General features: G+C 33.8%; 2 protein-coding genes across 3 annotated transcripts; one reads left to right on the top strand and one right to left on the bottom strand.

The window, feature by feature from the left end:
* The first annotated feature begins 1,045 nt into the window (after positions 1-1,045).
* On the top strand, positions 1,046-3,679 carry LOC18053931 (protein CUP-SHAPED COTYLEDON 1). Its single transcript, XM_006450056.2, has 3 exons — positions 1,046-1,214; positions 1,665-1,936; positions 3,125-3,679. The coding sequence occupies exons 1-3, from the start codon at positions 1,046-1,048 to the stop codon at positions 3,677-3,679; spliced, it is 996 nt and encodes a 331-aa protein (XP_006450119.1).
* A 1,077-nt stretch (positions 3,680-4,756) lies between these two features.
* Positions 4,757-10,375, bottom strand: LOC18053930 (myosin heavy chain, striated muscle). 2 transcript variants are annotated; one of them, XM_006450053.2, is made up of 15 exons: positions 9,836-10,375; positions 9,205-9,332; positions 9,004-9,075; positions 8,818-8,931; positions 8,373-8,441; positions 8,224-8,280; positions 7,423-7,476; positions 7,287-7,349; positions 7,064-7,126; positions 6,549-6,713; positions 6,315-6,470; positions 5,928-6,008; positions 5,751-5,845; positions 5,505-5,616; positions 4,757-5,187 (listed from the first exon to the last, which is right to left on the bottom strand). In XM_006450053.2, exons 1-14 carry the CDS (start codon positions 10,005-10,007, stop codon positions 5,538-5,540), a joined length of 1,368 nt encoding a protein of 455 aa, XP_006450116.1. In that variant the 5' UTR covers positions 10,008-10,375; the 3' UTR covers positions 4,757-5,187; positions 5,505-5,537. The 2 variants fall into 2 exon arrangements, with proteins under 2 accessions (XP_006450116.1, XP_006450117.1); XM_006450054.2 differs by having other exon boundaries at positions 5,751-5,812.
* Positions 10,376-25,771: the final 15,396 nt, after the last annotated feature.

Below are 25,771 nucleotides of genomic sequence, written 5' to 3'. Positions count from 1 at the left end.
ACACGCACACACACACACATAGTCATTCTCTATTACAGGCAGCTTCATTATTTATTTATTTTTATGTAGACACGCTATTAAACCATTTTAATAGAGTCAATGTAGACACGCTTTTAAACCATACGGTTTAATAGTATGTCCGCATGAAAAAATGAGAACACCCACAACCCTATACATACATGTGTGTGTGTATAAGATCCGAGATTAAAATTTAGAATTAAAATCCAAAATGGGGTTTATAGTATCATAAATCAATTTACAACATTATAAAAATCAATCTACGACATCAGAAATCCGTCTCTAACTTCAATTTCAGGTCAAAAGTTTTCTCTATATATATATTTACACTGCTTATATCACTAATAAGGGTTATGAAAAAGCGCTTCTAAATCAAGCTCAATTGAAGCCTAGCTAGCACGAAACTAGACAAAAAATTGTTGGTAAAAAATATCTGTACTGAAAATGCAATTAATTATTTATTTCCTAGAGACATGGTGAGGACCATATGGCCATTTTACCGATATGTATTTTTAAACTAAACGACAAGTGGGCGATCATGTAAATATCCTAAATAAAGGATTTCTTGAATGACTGTCTTTCCATGTAATTTGAAACATTGGAATTTGGACGTGGCCATGAACCTTGCAGGTGAAGATACATAGTAGGTGAGAGCTTCACAGTCACACCCTCAATTCTTTTCTTCAAACAAGAAGCTTTTAAATTCTCACATTTCTTGTTCATGGTAAGTAAGAAAAGCTCTCTATCGTCTTAGTTATCTAGAATCCCTCAAGAAATAACCATTATTGAACCAAAACTGATTTGAAAATTCTCCACGCAAGTAAGCTACTTAGTTCCTAGAAGTTTACAATCATCAGGTTTTCCTCTTACTTAGGGACAACAATTCATCTTTCTAGGGTTTGTTTGGAAGCTCCCTATTATTTTCATTCTGATTACTTTGAACAGTTCGCTTCATGTCATTTTATTTTAGCACAGGGTCAACATAATCATAAGGGAAACATACAAATTGAGAAGGAGATAATAGAAAATGGAAGGAGATAAGAAGGAGGAAACGTTGCCACCGGGATTTCGATTTCATCCTTCGGATGAAGAACTCATCACTTACTATCTCGTAAACAAGATTTCGGATGCTAGTTTCACAGGAAGAGCAATTGCTGATGTTGATCTTAACAAATGTGAACCGTGGGACCTCCCAGGTAGTTGTAACACACTGCAACTTCGTTACCATAAACATCCTATTAATGTCAGTATATATGTCATTTATATATACGATTGACATAAAAACTATAGTCCCAACAATTTGAGCTTTTATACATACCGTAGCAATTGATAATAATTTCTAAGCTGTCTAGCCATGTTCTTATATATATGCATGCCTATTGTAGAAATATTCTCATATATGTCTTCATTCATGTAGACTCTAGGGTTTTCAAATTTCAAAATTTTTCCCCTTCATTGAATGTCAAAAGCCACGGACGCATAGCCAAAAATTTTCCAAATCAAATTACATGATTTTTATGATATACAGCAATCAGAAATCTGTTTGGACCAGTCTTGACTGCATGAGAGGAAAAGCAAGTATATCTACATAAAATTACAAATCAATGATTATTTTCTAATTTTTTGTTATATATTCTGTCAACCAGGGAAGGCGAAAATGGGAGAAAAGGAATGGTATTTCTTTAGTCTTCGGGATCGGAAATACCCGACTGGTGTGAGAACAAATCGAGCAACAAACACAGGATATTGGAAGACCACAGGAAAAGATAAAGAGATCTTCAACAGCGTCACATCTGAGCTGGTTGGGATGAAAAAAACATTGGTGTTTTATAGAGGGAGAGCTCCCAGAGGAGAGAAAACCAACTGGGTTATGCATGAATATCGCATCCACTCTAAATCTGCTTTTAGAACCTCTAAGGTATTTTCCTTCTTCCAAATCTTACATATATATCTTTTTAAGCGTTGCATCAGTGAACGTTAAATCCCCTTTCCACTCCACACCGGTGTTAGTGGGCTTCGAGTCTGAGATCCAACTAGCACCCATGCACACATCTTATTCTTATTATCAAAATTAATGAATTTTTTTTTGAGTGCACGACGGTGATTAAGAATTATGAAACACCTTTACCGGCAGCTTAATTCTCTGAATTTGTTTGGAAAATTATTGAAATTATATTTCTGTCTTTTCTGCTAACTGGCTAGGCTTTGCATGTCATCACAACAAGATATATACATGTTTCTTAGTTTATTACCCTTTAGCGAAGTTGCAAGAAAGCACCAAAATAATCAATGGACTTTGAAAAACTTAGATTAGAAGCCAAAGAAACTTTCAACACAAACTATATACTGAAGCAAAAACAAAACTAGGTAACATCGGGATTCTTAGCTAAGGCAGATACCCTATTCGCCATGATAAAAGAATGGTCTCTCCTTTGTTTTCATTTTTTATTTTTAATTTTATCTTTTGTCTTTGATGGGCAAATAAGAAGAATTCACATCCAAACATAATAGTTGCTTCTCATCTACACCACTCCAAATCGTTACTAAACAAAGTGGATGTAAGATAAGAGAACAATTATGTTCTACAAATCAGCGTTGCATACATGCATGCAGCTCGATCGATATCGCTTACAACTTAACGGTGTTTTTGCTTAATTTTAAGAAAGAATTTTTTTTTCGCTTAGTTTTAACAAAGCCTACTTAAAAAGTGTTTGATAAGAACTTACTTGATGATTAATTTTTAACAAACATCTTTTCACTTATATTTAATCGATAGTGATTCAATATAACTGTTATAGATTAATTAAAAGACTCAGAACCCAATCTCGATCATTCGCCTAGCCTGCATTTGTTTTAGTTAAAAAAGGTCTCAACACCACAGAGTGGTTAATTCGGCAGCAAAACTAATTATCTCCCACAATTTTTCAATAAAAATAAGTTCTAAAAGAAATTATAACTTTTATTCGACTGCCATAGTGACCTGTCGAGAGCTTCTTTTTCTCTCTTTCCTATATTTTCTCTATTTAAAAGTTGTATAACTGGAGGTTTCCAGAATTTCAAAATTGGATGGAATCTGATTTTTCTTTTTTGGGCGTGTATTCGACAGGATGAATGGGTAGTTTGCCGTGTGTTCCAAAAGAGTGCGGGTGCCAAAAAATTCCCCACAAACCAATCTCGAGCAGTGAATCCGGCTTACAACTTGGATATAGGAGCAAGTGTTATACCGCCACAAATGATTCAAGCAGAGAATTTCCAATTTCCAGTTGGAAGAAACTACACGGGAAATGCAGATCAACTTGCAGAATTTACAAGAATGTTCCGAGGCGGCGCATCATCGAGTGTAAATAATAATTTCCCAATCCAGTCCCAAATGAACTATCCACTTGCAGGAGGATTCACTATTTCAGGACTAAATTTAAATCTTGGAGGTGCCACAACACAACCTGTTTTGCGACCAATGCCGCCGCCGCCTCCTCATCCTCAGGCAATGCATCAAGAAGAAGTTACTTGTTCAATGATGACGAGTTCTGCCTATGCTGCAGATCAGAGTCTGACTGGCTATGCTGCTGAAATTAATCAAGCTAACGGAGCTGCTGGTGGCAGCAGATACATGAGCTTGGAACACTGCATGGATTTAGACAGCTACTGGCCTCCTTACTGATCGATTCAATTCATGACGAGTAAAGCAAACTAGCAGATAATTGATTAAGAACTGTTGGTGTAGACTAGCTATAAGTTTGTTAATTTCGGAATTTGGATCAATTCTATTGCGTATCATGTTGGAGGTGTAAGTGGGTGAATTTACCTGGCTATTGGAAACAAATCTTTTTTTATTAGGAATAGTAGACAAGACGCCACCCCTACACCACCCCTTCATCTAGGAGTATCTTTTTTAATTAGTCTTGCATTTTCCAGGGTTATTTATTGTGTCTTTCAATTGTGAAATACGAACCGAAAGATTTAAAGAAGATAATCGTAGCTTTAATAATCAACTTCATTTAATCATCTTGTCCCCCACACTCCATAGCCTCTTAACAAACACAAGTCGCCGCGCATCCAACTACTGAGATCGATAATGTGCTCATAAGCGTCTCTCATTTGCAGCCAATCTCTATCCTCGTGTTTTTTTTCATAATATTATTAAAGTGATTGTTCTTTTCATAAGTTTTGTTCTTCACAATTGATATAAAAGAAAGCAACACATCTAAAATGAGATCGATATGAGTACAACGTCATGACCATAACTGCTACCTTACAAGGAATGGTAGAAGGTCAAAATCGTACAAATCAATTTCCAAGGATGAGCTTTACTCTTGTACCCATAGCAACTTCTTTGTAGGAAAATGCAGTGATTCCTCCGCAATCGTCAAATAGCAAGCATACCACCGCAAATACCGGCGGTGTACCATTTCCGAGGCAGTGACGATAGTAAATTCTCATTATTTGCAACGATTTTGTAAGTACGCGTCACAAATAAAATATACATAATCCGTAACAATATTGTCTGTACCCGTCACAAGTTTTTAGTCGCAGACATTACCTTGATAGACAAATTATTCTTTCAACAAACATGTTACCGATAACAAAAAGAAGTTACTTGTTATACTGACTTATACCAGCCTTTCATGCCGCCATACATCCATACATCCACAACAGAACAGAAACGTTGGCACAAATATTTGTCCGCGGCTGTTGCATGGGCAAATTGGTTGCAAATAAATTTAAAAAAAATTATCAAAGTGCCAACTCCAATAATAGAAACAAGCAAATATGTATGATTCGCCACTAAATGGCAAATCCTTTCCCTAGACCAACACTTGTTCGATTATCAAGTAAATCCATGATGGTAAAAAAATCCAATAACCCGGGTAGTTGAGACTGAGTAATTTCAACCGTGAATTGAGAAGTTCAAATCAAATAAGATTACACCTCTCACAACATAAATAGCACACCCTGCTCATTGCCCATCATACACTAAATTCTAGATCTCTCCAAGATGACTAACTGTGTAGTAGTGTGAAAGGTTCCAAGCATCTCTTTTTCACAAATATTAAACAAGAAAAAAAATTTTAAAAAAAATGATGCTGGAGCTTCAAAAATATTAGAGCTCTTCACATGGATGGAACTTTATAGCCCAAAAGAACCCAAGTCTAACGCGTCAACTCCCTTCTGCAGAATTCAAAACAGAACATTTACAAACATAGCATGGGTGCATCAAATAACATATATTGCAGAACATGAATGAAAAATGATAGATATGCTATTAAAGTGAGGACAACTGGGGACAAAAGCACAAAAGACAATTATTTAACTGAAAAACAGATGTTTTATAGAAGCCACAGAACATCTAGTCAAGGATATTGAGGTGAAAATTGTTGACTGCACTCAAATATTCAAATTCTACAAAGTAAAGATTGTCGTGTATACTTAGCCTCTGTCCAACAATGGGTTTTGAGAAAAAAAGGCCAATTACTGATATGACTTACTCAGAAACAAATTGACAGTAATCTCGTAGCACTCTATTTGTCTGGGTGTCCCCGTTTGGCCTTACGACGAGAATGATGGTGGGAATGCCGAACAGGCTTCCTTGCTTTTTTGCTGCAGATATTAGTTACATTAGAAAGTATATCAAAAATAATATAGCCTTGAAACAGAAAATACTACAACTTGTAACTTTGATGCAAATGTATAAAATTTCACTTCAAAATCGAATATATAAATCAGATACCAACCAGAAAATGGCTGAACCAATTCTGAACAAAATGATGACAGGTAGGACCAATAAAGCAGATGCCTGCAGCAATTGAATTACCAAGAGCTTAGATTGCTACACAAGCAACCAAAGACAATGGGAAATTTTTCAGATTAAATACTAGCCACAGTTAAGGAAACAAAAATTTGACACATACCGCAAACCACTCTAACTCTTTAGTTGCAAGAGGACTTGTCAGCTCATGCTTTTTAAGCATTTCTTGCACTGACGCTTGGACCTTTTAAAAAGAGAGGAAAATTGTGCAATGATTATAACGCGGCAAGATTGATATAAAAAATGACGAATGCACCTAAAATTTTCTAAAATATCGTCATAATTAAAAAGATGACTGGGGAGGGAAAAAAAAATCTATCAAAACAATTTCATAGTTTTTCCTATGTACTACCCTGGTAAACCTTATCACCATGATAAGATATGCCATGTCCACTGCAAAGTTGCTTGAAGAAATGGGGTAAATTTGATGGAGCTTCAAGACTAATAGACAATCCTAATACACATGCGATTATGGTAATGAAGTTGATACCTGATGATGGTACGTGGTTGCAGATTTTAGAAATTTCCCATATGCCCGAACAACCTTCTTGGTATAAGGTTTCAGTGCCACTCGTACATTGTCAACATGAGGTTTTGCCACAGTTGCAACCTGATCAATGTATGGCTTGCTAAACTTCTTGGCTTCCTGTGACCAATTTAAGCTTGCTTAAGGATGCATGTTAACATACCGGATGAACAGGAATGAGAAATATAGCTAATATACCTGAAAGTAAGGATCAACAACTTCTTGAACTCTAATAATGTGTGGAGTTACTGCAGTCTTTGTTGCCTCACAAGCTTCAATTGTCTTTGTCTTCAATGTTTGTACATGTGGTTCAACATTTGTAGTGAAAACTACCCACTGCTCCTTCACGGCTGGGATCCATTTCTTCAAATGATGGATGGTAAAGAGATTTGCACAATCAGATACATAAGCAATCAACCATTTCTTACACAAACGGACAACATTCAACATACAGTTACTTATGATTAAAACAGTAACCTATCATGTGCCATTGGTCCACTGATGCCTTTTATAAGAATTTGCCCCAATGTCAGTATAGCGGAAGAACACAATTAAGGTAGCAAAAGTAAATACAGATATACAAGATCTTGTTTCACGAAAGACATAGCCAATGTAAAAAAGAGAATAAGAGAAGGAGAATAAAATTAACTCAAAATTAATTCCTCTATATATTTCAAAATCTCTGGAATAGAAGAATAAGAAAAAGAGCTTACAGCTTTAATTGTCTCCACGTGGGGTTGAACCCACTTTCCAGCTTGTGCCTTCTTTTCCAGAGCCTGGAACAAATTTAAGCACTCCATTCATTAATGACACCACGTCATGACTAATTCTAATGCAAAATCTATAATTAAACTTGTAAGAACATGATGACGAACAAAATAGTTTTGTCACAAAACATGCAAGGAATGTAACCATATGGCAACAAAAAGATATTACCTTCTGAATCGCAACATCCATGGCAGGTTTTCCATGCGCATTCCAATGAGTCTCAATGAGGGACTGCAAAAAATTAAAAGATAATAATTAAAGGAAACTCTGATGGCAGAACATACCATGCATGCATAATGTTTACCTGACATTGAAGTAAATGTACAGCAAGCCAAGGAGGAAGCCATGCACTATGAACCTGATAAGAAATTTAAGACATGCATTAGCACCACAATTTATATATTCAATCTTGATAGCAGTTTATCTGAGAAAAGAATAGTTGTCATGGCATGAAGTGCATCGCTACTGCACCTAGAAACATGAAGCGCATGATCCAATGTAACAACATCCGTGGATATTTGTCATTTTTAATAGTGGCAATTCCACAATAATGTTTCAAAAATCAGACTCAAGTGCATGGACATAAGAATGTTTAGACAGTTTAGGCATCTAATGAAAGCTCAGTGAAGAAACAAGCCAACATTTATTATTAAATTCAACCATACTCATTGAAGATGATGAAAACACACAAGCTTAAGCCCCTGCCAGAAATAATATCTAGTGGTGTCTCAGTAAAGAAATAAATTAAGCCAATATTTATTATTAAATTCAACCATACTCATTGAAGATGATGAAAAAAAAAAAAATTAAGCTCCTACTAGAAATAATATGTAGTAGTGTCTCGTTTAAGTCTTAAAAATTCAAGCAGTAAATTCTGTCCATCAGGCACATCAAGTATCTGTAGTCAAAGATTCAACAGACACTATTCCTCAGATCAACTTCCTAATATTAAACCTTCTACCCTAAGTCACTTTCTCTTCTAACTCCTCAAAACCTCAGCTAAATGTGAATATAGCTAGTATAAAGACACATGTAATTTCTGAACCAGCTCAGACAGAAACACCATATTAGATAGACAGATTATGAAATAAACTAAGAGTGTTACCTCCGTCAACTCTTTGGATCTTGAAGTAGCCTCAAACTTTGCCCTCATCATTTCTTCCTGCCAAGGAAAAGTTCAAATTAAAAGATAAAAGAAGAAGCTTTAACATCCTCTAGGATTGCGCATAAAATTCAATCAAGTTAGAATGATACCTCAGCAACCTTGAGAGCACGTTCGGTTTTACGAATTTTGCTCTTCTGTTCATCATTAATTTTCTGAAGCTGTAAAAGTAAGAAATCTTCTAATGTCAGCATATGAAAGGCATAGGATACAATTAAGCAACATGCAAGTTCCACATGGGTGAAAATTCATTCCAATATACATAACTATCAGAGGTTAAAAGGCATCCCAACAAAACAAATACAGTTTCCAAAATTGCGGAAATGATTAGCATACATACAGTTGGCAACGAGCAACTGAGCATGGACAAATGATGGGATGATGACCCAGATAAAGAAACAAATTCTATCTAAACATGTTATCTATCATCAATAAGCACAAGCAAGAAAAGGGAATTACTCCAAACAACAACGAGAGTAAGCTTAATACAACAATAAAATTGAACCACTGAGAAATTCTGCCAAACAAAAGCCTTACTTTCTCTAGTTTGGCACTCAAATCACTTATTTTCTTCTCAGCTTCAATCGCCCTGGCTTCCAGGGCCTCTTTCTCTTTCTGTTGTTTCTCTGATTCCTTCTTGAGATTATCAATCTGCAAAGACAAGCAACACTTAGAAAGAAGCAGTGGCTTCCAAAACAAGCATTTTGATTGTAGGTACCTCACCTGTTTTTCAAGTTCATCAGCACGAGCATGAGCCTTGTCGACCTGCTCTGCAGCATTTAACGTCTCTTTTTTCTAAGAATCAAGAAAAAGAAAGCTTGCTTAGTAACAAATGCTTGTGGTGCATGTTTTCACAGCACTAGTACGCAACAACTCTCCTACTAAGACATTGTATATATGATTTATTTTCCCCTTTGTACAAACCTGAAGGGAAGACAATTCTTTCTGCAAGGACACAATCCTTTCTGATTTGTCCTGAATGGCCTTCTCCTTCTGTGCTACCACCTCGTCCTTACCTTTCAACTCTTGGGTTTTCTCATCAATATGGGATTCTTTAGAACAAAAAAGTAAACAACATCAAAACAAATGCTCACATACAACAGCAGAACTTTGAAGATTCCTATTGAAAAGAGATACGAAGGGTTTGAAATAAACTCAAAACAACCAAACAATGCTCAATTATACTAATTTTCCCAGTTAGTTTTCCTCCCACGAAACACTGATATAACTATGGACTCGAATAGAAACAGCACAAACATTCAGCTCTAATTTTTAGATTTAGATAGTAATGTAATTTTAAGCAAACGTATAATAGCCAACAAATGAATGATGAAATCAGTCAGACTAATTGGTGCTACATAATGCTCAATTTGCATTTCAATGAAATTCGTAGTTACGCTATCTGAGACTGAGACCGAAGTAGAAAGTCAAGCGTCGATACTCCCAAAATCTGACTTAAACCTAAAAAAGTTTTCGATATTTGTATTTCTTCCTTTTCACGCATGATTTGGAGTCAAATAGAAGTAAAGATAAAAGAAAAAGAAAAAATGCAAACCAAGAGAACGGATCTTAGACTTGAGTTGGTCCAATTCAATCTTGAGAGGGGAAGAATCGACGGCGTCAGATGCAGTCAGAGGCGGCACATCTTCTCCTTGGATCGAGACATCAGCAGCAGTTAAAATTAGGGCAAAAAACAGTGAGAAAATCACGAGCTTTGAGGCCGCCATCAATCGAATTTTGATGATAATTATTAGTAGCCAAGAAAGCTCGCCAAGTGAAAAATACTAGATTCTAGAAAGATAGATAGATAGATAATCTTCTTCTACTCTTGCTTTTGTGGTCGCTGCTTCTTTTCTTTGAATGAATTAAACTTACTGCGTGACGCCGATGTGATAGGTTGGGTGTTACCGGCAACTGTTTTATATATTAGTCTCGTTTTGCTTTGCAATACATTACAGGAGTTGCTGGCTCAGGTCAGGTCAGTGTGTAACCGGCATTTGCCTGTTTCTTTAGGTAGATGGATGCCGAGAGTTTCAACACGTGTCGGTAATATCTACCTGGTTCACAAATAAGGTTGTTAGGTGGCAGATACCGACCTCGCCACACCTTGCTTTTGGTGTTTTTTTTTTTGTGACAATACCTTGTTTTTGGTGTTTGACTGTTTGTCAAAACTAAATTCATTTGCGCGATTAAAAGAGAAGCTTTTTTCGTTCGATCAAAAGACCTTCTGACGTAACCAACAAACCGTTTAATTAAAAAAATTACTCACTACAATCATAATAATAAGGCAGATCAAGACAAAGCCCATTGATGAATTTTGGACCATCCAATTATATTAGATATTGATATCTACGTAAGTATGGCCGGCCCAAATGTCTGGACTATCTTATCATAGAGTTATCAATATATTTGTTAGGGGTGGCAATAAAACTCGCCAGGGCTAGATTCGGCCCGGACCTAGCCAATTCGAACCAAGTAAAATTCAGACTGCATATGTAAATAAAGTGGTTTTGGGTATTGAAATTCAATATCCAGACATTTCTGGATGGGTCCGAATATTGCACCAAAAACTTGAAACCCAGATCCGTACCTGTATATATATCCTTAAACAAACACAAGGTGGCGCCTCCAACTCTCCAACACTCCAAGCCAACAGCCACCACCTACCGCTGCACCACTCCTCCATGAACCTCCACGCCTAGGCATCATCCATTTTCACTTCTCAGTTGTTGGCCTTGGTGCGTGGCTTCTTTCCATCTCCAGTGTCATTGTCACAACTGATAAAGCACAACCTATAGCCATGTTCGCACAGCCACAGTCTCCATCGTCGCCTTCTTAGCCATCATCGCTCCACCATCACAGCCACGAGGCATTGATTTTTGACTTCTCAATTTTCTCTTTTAAAAAAAAATGATGAAACTCTTATTATTATTATTATTATTAATGTTGGATGTAATTTGGAGATTATTGTGTTGATGAGTTGAACTTATGTCGGATATTATTTGCTAATTACTGTGCTGCTGAAATTAAATATTTGATAAATAATTGAATGAGTTTATATTGAAGATTAAATGAATTAAGTAGGTTAGAAATTTAAATTTTTGCACTGTTACATTTTTTTTTCAGTTCATATCTACGCAAGGGAAATCCAAATAAAAACCCATGTTTGGGAGTTTTCGGGCTTGACCCGGCCAGGATGTGAAAAAACTAGGCACGAAGTCGGGTCTAGATAGCAATTTTATCAATTCGGGGCCGATGCCTGGTAAGTCTAAACTCCACCTGGACCCGAGGTTTTGCCAACCCTAATATTTGTAATGAAACATTCAAGTTAACCGGCGCCAAAAGCTTGAACTTGAAAATTCCATGGTGTGTGGTAGTGAATCACATATCAATGGGTTTCTTTTGTTATTTATTAATTGACGTGAGACGGTCCAGAATAATTGTAAGGTAGATTTTTGAGTTACCACTTAATTAGTAGATTTTTAGGATGCTTTACAAATATGTGTATCTAGAATTATCCTAAATTTCATATCCTAATTTTTATGTAGACGTAACAATTCAAAATAAAAGTTAACATGTAAAAAAATTAAATTTCTAAGAAAATATGATTTTTTTTCCATTTTTATTATGGTTTGTTAGTAATTGTTTATGTCTCAAGAAAGGGTTGGGCAAAATATCTGATTCAATTTAACCCGACCGGATTTTATCTGAAAAATATCGGGTTTGGATCGGATCGGCTTCTTAACAAAATTTGATCGGATGCATTTTTGCCAACCTAATCGGATCATAAACCGACCTGGTTGGCTTTAAAATTTAAAAAAAAATGAATGAAATTGAAAACTAAACCTATAGACATGCACAACCTCCCTCTCCCTCAAGCCTCAACTTAGAATTATAAATACAAAGGCATCATAAACAATTAACACAAAACCATAAAAAAAAAACAAACAAATCTTGGTCCACACACATCACAAACAACTCACACAAAACACGATCATAAACAATTCACACAAAACACAATCAGGTCAACACATCATGATCCACAATCTACTCACCCTCTCTCACTCTCTTATTCTCTACTCTTCAGTCTTCACTCTTCACGCTTGTTGATCGTTCGTTGTTGCTCACAATTGGGTTTCTCATACACATCACAAATCGACACACGGACGCAACATGTCTATCGATTCGACACAACATAGCCACCACTGACCATCATTTCCAATCCGACATGTAGATCATCATTTGCAGATGCAGACACTGGATATGTTGCTATCAAATCTACTGCTACAACACCCTCTACCAGTCTACCATCACCAAGTTCCTTCAAGCTCTACTCTAACTCAAATTCTTCAACCCACCGAATTTGTGTGTTTTGAAATTTTGATGTTGTATAGTAATTTTAATGTAAATTGCAATTGCTAAATGTTATGTTCAGAGTCCGCCTAATCTTTTGCACGACCTAGATGACCACATATTCCTATTGGAAGTTATGCGGGACCACTCATAGAAAGATTTCCAAGGAAGCGATGAAAGCCATACAAGCGGAGGCTTGATTAAGACGGGACTCGGGGGAGTTGTGTTCTTTAACACAGGACAACCATGTTCATAAAATTATCTGGCTTGTTGGGTGACCTTGAGTTTACATTATAGATGACTGTTGAGGACATTGGGAATAAATTTTTCACCGACTCGAATTGACCATATTGACCCAAACTTAGGAATAAGATTCCTTAGGAATAAAATGTGTTGTGAATAGTAAAATAAGATTCCTTAGGAATAAGATATACTGTGTTATGTAATATAAAGTAGTGGTGAGTCATAAAGTAATATCCCTTAAAGATAAGATGTAATAATAAAAGAAAATTCTCTTAGTGCCTATAAAAGGGGACTCCCAATATGTGTATGGATCATCGGGTCTTGTAATCTACCTAGTCTTGTATTCTCTTCCCTCTTGTAAGAAAATCTTTCTTAATAGTATTTTCTAATAAAATTCGCGTAAACCATACAAAGGTATAAAACAGTGATGAGTCATAAATTAAGATTCCTTAGGGATAAGATGTAGTAATAAAAGAAGATTCCCTCAATACCTATAAAAAGGTACTTCGAGTAGGTGTATGAATCATCGAGCCTTATAATCTACTTAGTCTTGTATTCTCTTCCCTCTTGTAAAAAAAAATATTTCTTAGTAGTATTTCCATGCTTCTAGTCTATTCGCAAGCTCATGATCTTCATCTTCTAGAGCAGCATCTAGTAATTGTTCTGGTTGTGGCCATTGGTCATTATTCAACCAATTATCCAATCCTGCAAACTGGTCTTGCCTGGCATCCATTTGGGGTAGTTCCCATAGATAAATATCTTATGTCCTTCCAAGTCGACATATCTACTGTGTGTGAACTGCTAATATATATATATATATACAATTCTCAGATGCAGACGGCCGTAATTTTTTTTTTTAATACGGACACACTTTTAAACTGCGCGGTTTAAAAGAGTTAGTTATTGAATGAACTATAAAATTGTACAGTTTTAAAGAGTTAAAACTTAACTCTCTTAAACTCCGCGGTTTTAAAATATGTTTGCATGAAAAATAAATGAGGGTGCCCGCACTAGAAAAAGACTGTATATATATATATATAAGCAACGGCACCCAGTAGTGGACCCATCTAATTCAATTAATTGGGGGTGTATATGTGTGTGTGTATGGGCGACCGCACCAAGTGGTGGACCCAGCCAGTTTAATTAATTAGGGGAGGTTTGGTTCAAAAAATTTAATTCGTTCTAGGAGAACTTGATTTTTTATTGTTTACTTAACTCAATTTTATTCTTTTTTTTTTAATTTAAAATGTGCGTAAATATCTTTAAAAGAAAGATATTTCAAAAAAAATCTTCATACATATTCCAATTTTATTCTTTTCTTTTTAATTTTAAAAATATAATAATAAATCAAATGAAATATGTGTAAATATCTTTAAATAATGTAAATTATGTGGTTGGAGAGATTTGAACTAAGGTGTTCAAGATAATAAAATAAAAGTCTTATCACTATACTTTAAACACTTGAATTTGAATATGACCCAATTCATTTATTGTCTTTTCCAAAAGAGGCTTAAAATATAATTACAGGAAAAAATAATTGCCCAAGAGGGCATAAAGTTTCTTCCATACCTTAGTTGGATCCGCCCATACCCGCATTTGAGAGTTTCCCTCTCTCTCTCTCTCTCTCTCTCTATGTGTTTGTGTCTATATATATATATTCAGCCAACCAATTGCAAACATATTCGACTGCACCGGCAAGTCATTCTTGGCTGCATTGATAATTAATTGTATTACGCTCTCCCTCTCTTCACGCCGGGCATAATGGCATTCATTTTATCTACCAATCGCGGCATTAATTCTGGTTACAAGTAATATTTATAGGCAAAACTAATTAGCACCGTGTATATATATATATATATATATATATATATTCATGCAACAGCATTACCTATAGATAAATAAAAGTCAAATCCCGGCCCTGCATGCCAAAAGAAATTTCGATGACGTAAGTCCAAAAATATTCGAAAAGCATTTTAATTAGCGTTGCGAATTCCAGCCAAAGGTCATTAATGAAAAAGTTTGAAACATATGCATGTATTTCTTTATCGAGAAATTCTATAATATATCAAAAGTAATATAAGTAACTAATAAATGTATGATATATGTATTTAAATTTAATATATCTATTACTTTCATGATAGTTTTTTTACAATAAATACATATATGTTGTAACATGATTTATGTAGTGTTTAAGAGTGACTAATTATCCAATCAACTCGAAACACTTCTCAAGATCCAAATCAAACAAACAAGATGCACCAAGAACCAATCCAGCAGAATACACAAAGAGTCTAGAACTAAAAAGAATTAAGAAAAGAATCAAGAGTTAACGTGGTTCAGCTAACTTCAGTCTAGCTTACATCGACGGGAGAAACAAAATCAAATTCTATTGATTGTTCAAAGAAGTTACAGAGAGTTTTTCAAGCTAATTACAGAGTCTCTCAAGAAGCCTTTTGTTCCAATCTTTTCAACTCACAATAGCTCTCACTCATGCTCCCTTTTGTTGCCAGAATCAGTTGTATATAATAGCTTGTTAACGAATCAGCAACAAACCCAAAAAACCACGTGACATGCATGTGAGTTAACTGATCTTAATGAACCAATAAAGCAACTTATCCGTGCACGTGAAACTATCATGCATCACTTAAACCAAAACGACCTTCATGCATGTCGTTCCAGGGAATATGAGTTTGACTTTCCAAAACGCGACATCAGCTAGTGTTTCATCAACCGATTTGCTTCACAACACAACAATTTATTTGTTGTATAGCTAACATAATACCTCTGATATATTTTAAAATTTTGTCTCATTATTAGTGAGAAATTTTATAATACCTCTAAGATTTCATGTCATAATCTGATGTAGAACCACTAACTAATTATAGTTAGGCACGTGGCAATATATGTTTAAAAAAATTTAGAACACAAATTTTAATGTTCCCTCTTCTCATTATCCTTTAATATTTTAGAATATTTTAAAATTTCAAAAAAGTAAGACAAGAAACTTTGATATTTATCTCTCTCTCTCTCTTCATTACTTTATTTTAATTGGAATTCTTTTCCCTCTTCAATTTTTATGTTTATTTTGGTGGCTGCCTTTTTTGAAACCCAGTAAAGAAGAAGATTTTTGATGATGAAGATGCGATTGGCCCCTTCGCACATAAAGGTTAAAGCAAGAACGATTTTGGGTAGTGAAAAAGGAGGGCTTTTTTTTTTTTCCCCAAAATAAACAAGATGAAACATCTGTGGCTGCCATTGTTTAAATTTTATTATTATTATTATTATTATAGTGGCTGTCACCAGTTTTTTTTATTTTACTTTTTGGTTAGCCAATTATTTATTGGCATGAATAAAGAATTTATTTTAATAAGCGTTTATAAATTAATTTGAGGAGATTTCTTTTCCAATACTTGTATGGCTTCTGAATTGGTATTTTTTTTTTTCCAATTGTGAATTATTATGATCGAAAGCAGCTTTAACAATTTAACTAAAGTTTGGAACATATTGACAAATCTTACTTTGATTTGTTTTACATCATCGATAACATCAAGCCTTTATATTTTGTAAAGTAGCGATGAAATTCAATCACTTAAAAAGGATTTTTAAGAAAAATATTGTATACAAAGATGAAACAACGTACCCTATTTAGCTCTTTTTAAGAGCCCCTATGTACCCAAAAAAAAAGAAAAAAGAAGATGAAACAACATAATTGAAGAAAGGTTGAATTGAAGATAAACTGAGCAAGACTAATTAAATAGACCATTTACAAAGATATAACATCCTAAATAGAACTTTGATGGAGATAAAATATTGTTAAAAAAAAAAAATTAGAGTCATCTTTTATCATTGGTGGGCAAGTTCTTCCCAGTAGATTTGGCATTTGATTCCCCTCTTTCACGGCCAAGCTTTAATCTCCAATGACTTGAAATAGCCTTTTAGTGAGATTTTAAATCTTTTATTGAAACATCAATGTGGACTGTCATAATGGTTTAATATTGGCAACACAGCAAAGCAATTGGTGCAGTTAGTGAAAAAGACGGGGATTGAAATAATGGAGTACATTTCATTCGTTTTAGCAGGAGAAAAATAATCTTCATCCTGAAAAAAATCTGATTCTTCTTCACTAGCTTTCAAAAACGGCGGCCACGACAACAAAAATGAAAATTGGACCAGGAGAAAAAGAACTGAAATTGAAATAAGGTAATCAAGGGAGAGAGTAACAATAATGTTTTGTCTCTTGCTTTTTTTGAAATTCCAAAATATTCAAAAATATTAAATGATAATGACAAGAGAAAAAATTTTAAAAATGTGTTCTAAAATTGTTTCAACATATATTATCACGTGTCTAATAATAATTAGTTCGTAGTTTTACATCAGATTATAATATAAAACCTCAGATATATTATAAAATTTCTCCTTATCAGCCACAAACCACGATCCATCAAAATCACGATCCATCAAAATTTTTAATTATGTATAATAGACATATCTTTGTCCACTTCCATTCGTGGATCGGAATAAAAGCTTCTTAAGGTCGAGAGCCAATATTTGACTAGAATATGGAATAAATTTTGAAAAGTAATATTTCGTGAGCCATTTTAATTAAACTTTTGACTGTGGTGGGTGCCTAATTTGTAATTGAGACGGTAAAAAATCTCTTGCATGTAAACAAGAGATTAGAGTTCAAATTTAGTTCACATAAATTAGAAGAGGATTGACTTTTCATTAAATTATTTTTTTGTCTTTTAACAAAAAAAAAAGGTTGTGTCTTGCTTTTGAAATAATTTTTTTTAAGGATAAATTATAGAATTATTATCATTTCACTACTTGAAAATTTATAAAATATTAAAAGAATGCAAGAAGTATTATTTTCTATTATTTTACAACTATAACTTTGCAAAAATGTTCATTTAACTACTTTTTTATTGGGGCCTTTAATTGACCAGTTACTTGACCAGTAAAATACTAATTTTACCCTTTATGGTAAAATATACAAATAAATGTATTAAATAATAGACATAAAATTTTTTGTTATGCCCTTAAATTATTAAATAATAGTTTTAACCATGACTTTATGAATAGCCCTAAATTTGCAACAACCATAAAGGTAGTGAATTGACAAACATACCCTTGTATATTTTTGGTAAAAAAGGCACAATCTACTCTTAAAAAGAAACTTAAATATAGAAATGTTGATTATGTAGATAAGTTCAAAGTGTTTTTTTTTTTTTTGAAAGAACAGATTGTGCATTTTTTAGCAAAAATATTCAGGGATAATGTTGTTTATTCGACTATTTTTTAAGTGATAATAAATTCAGAGTTATTCATAAATTACTAGTTAAAACTATTATTTAACAATTTAAGGGTATAACATAATTTTTTGTATACTATTTGGTACCTCTATTTGTGTATTTTACCATAGACGATAAACTTGGTATTTTACTAGTCATGGGAATAGTATCTATCCAAATTTATTGTTTCTTTTTTTAAATAATACCAGCACATTCTCCCTTTAATTTTTATTATTCATTGCTCAATCAACGGTGAAGCAGGTGTGCTTAACTTACATTATAAAAGAAAATATTACAAGAAGCAATTCAAATGTTGAAAATCCAATCCCTTTCATTCTCTTTCGGATGGCACATAGATAAAGTAATTTGACTTTACTCTTCAGCTGCCATATATTTTTCCAGCATCATGTCTCATGGCTGTCCCGAGTATCATTAATTTTAATATATTTCCATAGATGCATGGCCTCTGAGCTTTAATTTGGATCGTATGCCGTTGGATTTCCATATATTTCCATTATTAATAATCATGTCACTAACGAGGGTTTATTTCATCTTCCTTATCCTTTCAAAAAGCACGTTATTTGCTGCCCACCAAAAAAAAAAGGGGTAAAAAGCACATGTGATGATGATAACGTACGTAAACGTCTGCATGATTAATGCATATTCACCTTTTTCACGCTCATTTTGTCGCACACATCTACTTGTCAATAATTGTCCTCATAAATTATTAAATCAGATTGATTGCCCGGACTGTTCATCACAATTAACTCATGATGTAATTTTTTTTTTTACCTTTTGCCTGAATTGATAACGCAATATTAAGCCGCAGTAGCTGTATGCATGTACCTCTTTATTATCACGGGAGCCATCTTAGCCAATCCTCTTAATGCCAAATAAAGCCTTACATGAGAAGAAGAGAGGCCAATGTAGCCAAGGGCAACTTGCCGGGAAATTGAAAATGTACAAACAGCTCCGGCAAGTCATCCTTGGCTGCGTCGTCCAACTCTCTGCCTCTTCAGGCAAGACTCTTTTGACCAATAACGGCAAGATGATCGTTCGTTTCATCAGTAGTGCGTGCTGATGAATTTTTGCCATTTGCCTTACATGAGAGGAAGAGAGCCCAATGTAGCCAAGGATAAACTTGCCGGAAAATAAGGGCACTTGAATTGCCTTTGCTAGTTCCGGCCGCCGGCAAGTCATCCTTGGCTGCACCACACTCTCTACCTCTTCATGCAAGACTTCACAGCAAGGCAGCGGTTACTGCACGCATTCCTTTTGAATGATGCGTATGTTTGTGCATTATTGTTCGGATATATATAGGTAGAGGTGAGTTGAAAATTATGACTTGAATGGTAACATAACTTTTCAGAGCCAGCTGACATTCGAGGTAATTTTGAGAGGCATCGTCAAAAATTCCAAAAGAAGTGAGGGTGACCTTGTTTGCCAACCAAAGGCCGCACTAAGCTCTGTCATGTAAAATATCTGCCATCTGACACCCGTTCAAAACCCTACTCAATTAGGCAAGCAGAGTGGGACCAGCCCAAGATTTTGGGTCCACTTTCTTTTTAAAAAGTCTATGGAATAGAATCTTATACAGATATGGTGTTCTAGGAGCATGTGTCCTGAGCAAAACCTTTGAATAAATTGAATTTGTCCAAGTAAAGTCTAAAAAGATGTCTAGTGTCCCCCCTTTTTTTTTTAAAAAAATAAATAAATAAATAAATCCTCGAGAAAGACAGGCGGTGTTCGGCTTACCCGACCATGGCATAAGGCACGACACATTACGACGTGTTTTGTCGAGCCGGCGAGGAGGGCACGACCTCCACGTAAGTTAGGCGGGATCTGAATTTTAAGTATGTGGGTCATAAATTACGGCAAGATTATAGTTTGATCAAAGCACGCACAACTTGTAATATCTTCTATTCTTTTTATCTATAATTATTTTGTATTATTTTTAATTGTAATTAAATAATTGTAATAAATTTTAAATCAAAAGTCTCGATCGACGCTTGGGCTGCTCAACTAATTTTGAGGTCTTAGGCGAATTGTTTTAATTAGACATTTTAAAAAATTTGAGGTTAAATATATGTATTAGTTTTACTAAAAAGTTATTTATTTAAAATTATTTTATCTAATTTTCTTAGGTGCAAAATTATTGATCAAATTTTTATATTCTAATTTCGCTGATATATTTTTCTCAATATAGCTAAATCATTTAATTTTTCTTTCGACTTAGTTGATCTTAAATAAATTTTTATCAATTTTAATTTTAAAAAAATTCGTCAATTACTAATTTTTCACTCTAATTCACATCCTTTTATTACTTTTGACAAACTTATCAAGAGCTCCTTTTTGAGATCGAACTAATTAACTTTTTTGTTCTCCTCTTTTTTTTTCCCAAGTTTTTTGTATCTTGATGCATATTTTCTATTAGACATTTTTTCTTTTTTAGTGAAAGAAGAGTACAAAAGCAAACAATTATGCTAGATAATTAAAAGAAAAGAACTATAATATTTAAAAAAGAAACAACAATAATTGAATAACACAACTAAATAAGAAGAGAATAGGAAGAGAAAACTTAGATATTTGAAACTTTAATTTTGATGGATTGAAATTTTAAGCAGCAATAATCAATGGAAATAGTTTTTTTTTTCTTAAGCAAAAATTAAAGAACTTTTTTTCCCTTATGCATTAAAGCATTGAATGTGTCATGCCTTTTTCTTTTAATTGATAAAAATAATAATGAATAACAAGTGAACAAATGTGTGGCTTTTATAGAGTTTTAAATGAAATATCATTAAATAGGGATTTTGTAGGAATTTGATAATTTATTTGAGCAAAGATTATTATAGAATAATAATAATAATAATAATAATAATAATAATAATAATAAAAAATATAAATGAATAATTTAATAGCTATAATGTTGGAGAAAAATTTGGCGCCTTCATATATAGTGGGGCTCTAGGCAACTGCCTAATTTGCCTAGAGAAAAATCCGCCCTTAAAATTCAATACTCAAGGATAAGGTGGTGGACAGCAAACTTCCAAACCATACTCAATTTCAATATGCATGCTTTTGTGTGTGTATTTATGAAGTTCAATATTTACACTATGAACCACATTCTATTAAATTGAATATAATATATAATGTTATGTTTTATTTCACCAATATAAAATATACTGTCAATTTAAATTGGATTTTTTTATTGCACTTCAATTAAACTACAGCACGTATTATATGTTATATATTGTTAAATGTTTGAATCGAACTATATTATAATTTTATACTTTCAAGGGGTTCTCTAAATGGTTTTCAAGCAGCTTGGCCATGCTTTTGAGTTCAAATCATTGATAAAAGCATTGATAATTGAACTAGAGTCTGACAAAGAACTAATAAAAATACACTCAAAATGACATCGTTTTAGGTGAATTTTATTTATTTATTTATTTTTTTTGTCAAACGAACCCAAACCAACATTGTTTTGGGTGTGTTCTTACCAGTCTTTTTTATCAGGCTTTGGTTACCCAATCATTTTTCTTATATATTAGCTAAAAATAAAAGCTGGTGTCAACTAAAATTTTTCAAAATGTCATGTATAGTACCATTATTGCAGGATGATTGTACTCTCTCATATAAAGCGCTCGATCGCCTAAATTAAAGTCTTAAACTTTTTTAATTTATTTTGTATATGAGGTCATGAGATATGATTTTAGAATTAAGTGATGCACTTTGCTTGACAAGTTTTCTTAGATTGGTACATATACTCAATGATGTAAAATATTATCCTCAATATTAAGACTCAATAATATAATTAGGTTTTTACCTATCATCTTAAACAAGTCTAATAATTTCTCTAACGTGGTATTAAGCTAGATTTCCGAATCTAGCAACTCAATAGTATTATTGGCTTTTTACCTGTCGTCTTAAAATTTTCAAGTCCCATAACTGCACCAACATGATATTAAGCTAAAATTTCAAATCTAGCAGCCCTCGAGCAAACCTCAATTTAAATTTGTTTAGACTCACTTTACAAACTCTTTGAGGAACTCTTTCATATATCTCTTGGCTAGGCTACCAACTCTTTTAATTTAGAGGTAACAATTTCTTAAAAATTAACTTGCTAAATGCTTAAGCTTTTGGAGCACAACTTTATTGAGCCGAACTTAAAAATTCTTGGAATGAAGACCATGGGTACGTTTGGGATTGAGGTGCTGTAACTTTTAAGTTACAGCTGTTGTGGGACAAAAGTTGTGATTATAAAACAATAATTAATAATATATAGTAAATATAAATTTTAAATAATAATTCTGACAAAATTATTAAAGATATAATAGATTTTATATTATACAAATGAAAAATCATATTAACATAATTTCTAAACTACAAGAGTTAGTGTTTACTAAATATTTTAATACTGTAACTTAAAAGTTACAGCTGGCCAATCTCAATCCCAAATACACTCAATGTCGGTTGACACAGCTAAGGGAAATAGCAAATAGGCAGAATGTATGCGTGGTGCACCGATTTGCGATTGGATATTGGGCAAGGCTAGCTAGATATCTAGCTGGCATGGGCGACGAACACATACATAAGGTACGTGGATATGACAATATATTGAAATTGAAGGCATCCCATGATCACGATAGGATACTGCCTTTTTGTTGCCCTTTCTCATAACAACCTTTACTGCTTTATTATTATCTAATCCTCCATGTTTTATGCTTCAAATAAAGGTTGTCTCTTTACGGACCGCCGCTTTCTTCCCACGTGGCACCACTAGGCCAAGTATTGTCTAATGATTGTTGCAATCCTTAACGTGCGTTACTTCTTTTTTTTTCTTTTTTTGAACAAAAATTAAAGGGTGACGAGTGTCGTGCTTGAATTTAATTCTCTCTTGAGTAGTTAGTGTACAAAAGCCGTCTGCCCGCTGGCTGAGGAAAAAAAAGTTCTTGTCATGTAGAAGTGCCCGCAGACACATTGTGAGGGAAGTGCCCGCAGACGCATTATAGGAGTTTAATTTAAATTTCTTTTCTCGGAGCTCCAGAGCTTGAGTGAAGACAGTCTTTCTCCCAGGAGGAGAGTTGGGCGTCTCTTAAATATTTGAGAAGGTTAAAAATCTGAGCGGTGTCATGTCAGAGTTGATGTAAACTGGTCTCAATAATTTGTATGGTGTAAATATTATGAGCAATAGTTATGTTAAAAAAAAAATAGTGTAATGACATTATACTATTAAACTTACACTATTAAACTATATCACCTAATAATTTTCTCAGATTTTAATAAAATCTGAAATCCTGCACTAGATAAATTCTACATATGTGTGTGCGCGCCTATACACACACACACACACACCAGAATCCTATACTAGGTCAATACTATATGTATGTGCATGTACAACAAAGGAACTTCACTTTGTACATTCAGTTATATGACATACAACAATAGTCATAATACATACCACACAATATTAAATTGGCACAGTAGATGACAATACAATTCTTAACTCAGTTTTGAAAATGATAAAATTAGTCATCTTCTATTGAGTAAGTCCCATTTTATTAAAGCGAGCATCAAATTAAAAAAAGACAATAAAAAAAAAATGCAGCATTTTTGTCGGTCATTTTAGTGCATTGAATTTCTTTTTCTATTGGAGCTTCGTCCGCATTTTATTACAGTAAGAGAGTGCTCTTTAGAAGAGGACACTTGATCAGCCATCACATAAAAATTATTGTCAATCAAAACCATTATGATATGCTTGTATCAAAGATGTACATATGAAAAAAAAAAATCAATACTACTACGATGAAGCATATATGACAAGAATCACGATTAAACTAATAGAAATCATGACTTATGTTTGTGGATGCAAATATTAACAATGAATCCTAATTTGAAAATTTTGAATAATTCTTTTCATTATCATTTATTCTTTCATATTCAATTGGGCTTAGGATCCTACTTAAGATAAGTAAGAGCGTAAATACATATTCCTCTCCCATCCAAGATTCAAAAATTTTAACAATGTCTATTTTTATATAGTGATGATACATTCACTTGAAAAGTCCCCAAGTTAAGCCCCCACAAATCCAAAATTTTAATTTAACTGGTAGGGTGCAGTTGGGATTTTCCCTTCGATGAGAAAATTTTCTTTCTATATGAGTACAAATAGATCTTGTCTTTATTATTCGTATATTTCCAAGCCTAAATTCTCGTTCTTTCTTAAGTAATTTGTTTGGTTTGATTGATTGTTCATGGTAGTTGATGTACCATATAACATACTATTTTTTTCCCCTTGTTTCACTTGTGGGTTTTCAAGCTTCACGGAAAATAATCACCTCCGCTAGCGGAAAGGTAACAGCCTGCTTCCCACTTCCTGAGTTATGTAAATATTTTCAAGAGTGAAATAGATCGAATTTTATTATTATGTTTAAATATTTTACCTACCCTTAAATATTTACAAGTGTGGAGTAAATCTGATCTTTGGTAAGTAAATTTTTTAAACGATGCTATAATTTGACAATGATAATAGTAAAAATAAATTATTTGTACAAACTAATGTGAGCTAAGGATTCTTGGAGGCAGTAAGGAGGGTAAAAAACTGTATTTGGGTTTACCCACTCCCCTTAGTTTTAAAAAAAATGTGAGGTAAGGAGTTGGTTGGATAAAAGTATAAAAATGAGGATAAAACTGTGGTGCAACTGTGGTACCGTGCCACAGTTGCATCCAACCGTTGGATTCTCACTTATTCAAGTGGACCCCACTCATTTGAGTGGATCCAACGGCTGGTGCAACTGTGGCACAGTACCACAGTTGCACTGTAGCCTGACCCTAAAAATAAATATAATATGCAAATTCTAATAATAACTGTAACATATTTATTTTATTTTAGACGGTGGGGTCCTCTTGACTTATTAAGCACTCTCTTTGTTATCTGAACAGGAATGATACAGATTTGATAGCTGGAACAAATGGGAAGGGAACCGGTCCACTTCCTTCAAACCTAGATGGGTCAAATTTTTCCGGGTCCGGTTATTCTGGATTTTCATATGTGGCATATACGGCTGATGTAACTGCCAAATATAAAAAGCAGGGCTTTTGCTACCTTACATACAACGTAAGGTACAGCCTCTCACAAGGCTGGTGGGTCCAAGTAGAACCCACATCTAAGTTTGTGAGAGGCTGTACCTTACGTTGCATGTAAGGTAGCAACTCCCTAAAAGCAGTCCGTTATATTAACAATACATTTCACTAAATTTGAGGAACTTGCCAAGTGACGTAAGATGCTAAGTTATCACAAACAAATCGAATGCAATTTGGATGTTAAAATTCTATTGGATTATTACGTACCACTCTTGGGTTGTGATGTAAGTTACATTCCGAATTTAATTTTGTTGTCACTTAACATATTTCCAAAGAGCTTGAAAACTATAACCCATAATTTGATCTACGTGACCAAAAAATTTGGTGCATACATATTTAATATTACAGTAACGTAAATGTTTCCAACATCTAACATCATCATCATCATCATAATAATAATAACCTTGATAAATAAATGACCTTCCATCCTTTGGGAAGTTTATATCCATCATAATAATAAT

This window comes from Citrus clementina, unplaced genomic scaffold (genome assembly GCF_000493195.1).
Source record: "Citrus clementina cultivar Clemenules unplaced genomic scaffold, Citrus_clementina_v1.0 scaffold_1, whole genome shotgun sequence".
Taxonomy (NCBI): domain Eukaryota; kingdom Viridiplantae; phylum Streptophyta; class Magnoliopsida; order Sapindales; family Rutaceae; genus Citrus; species Citrus x clementina.
This window is presented reverse-complemented; position numbering and strand designations above follow the sequence as displayed.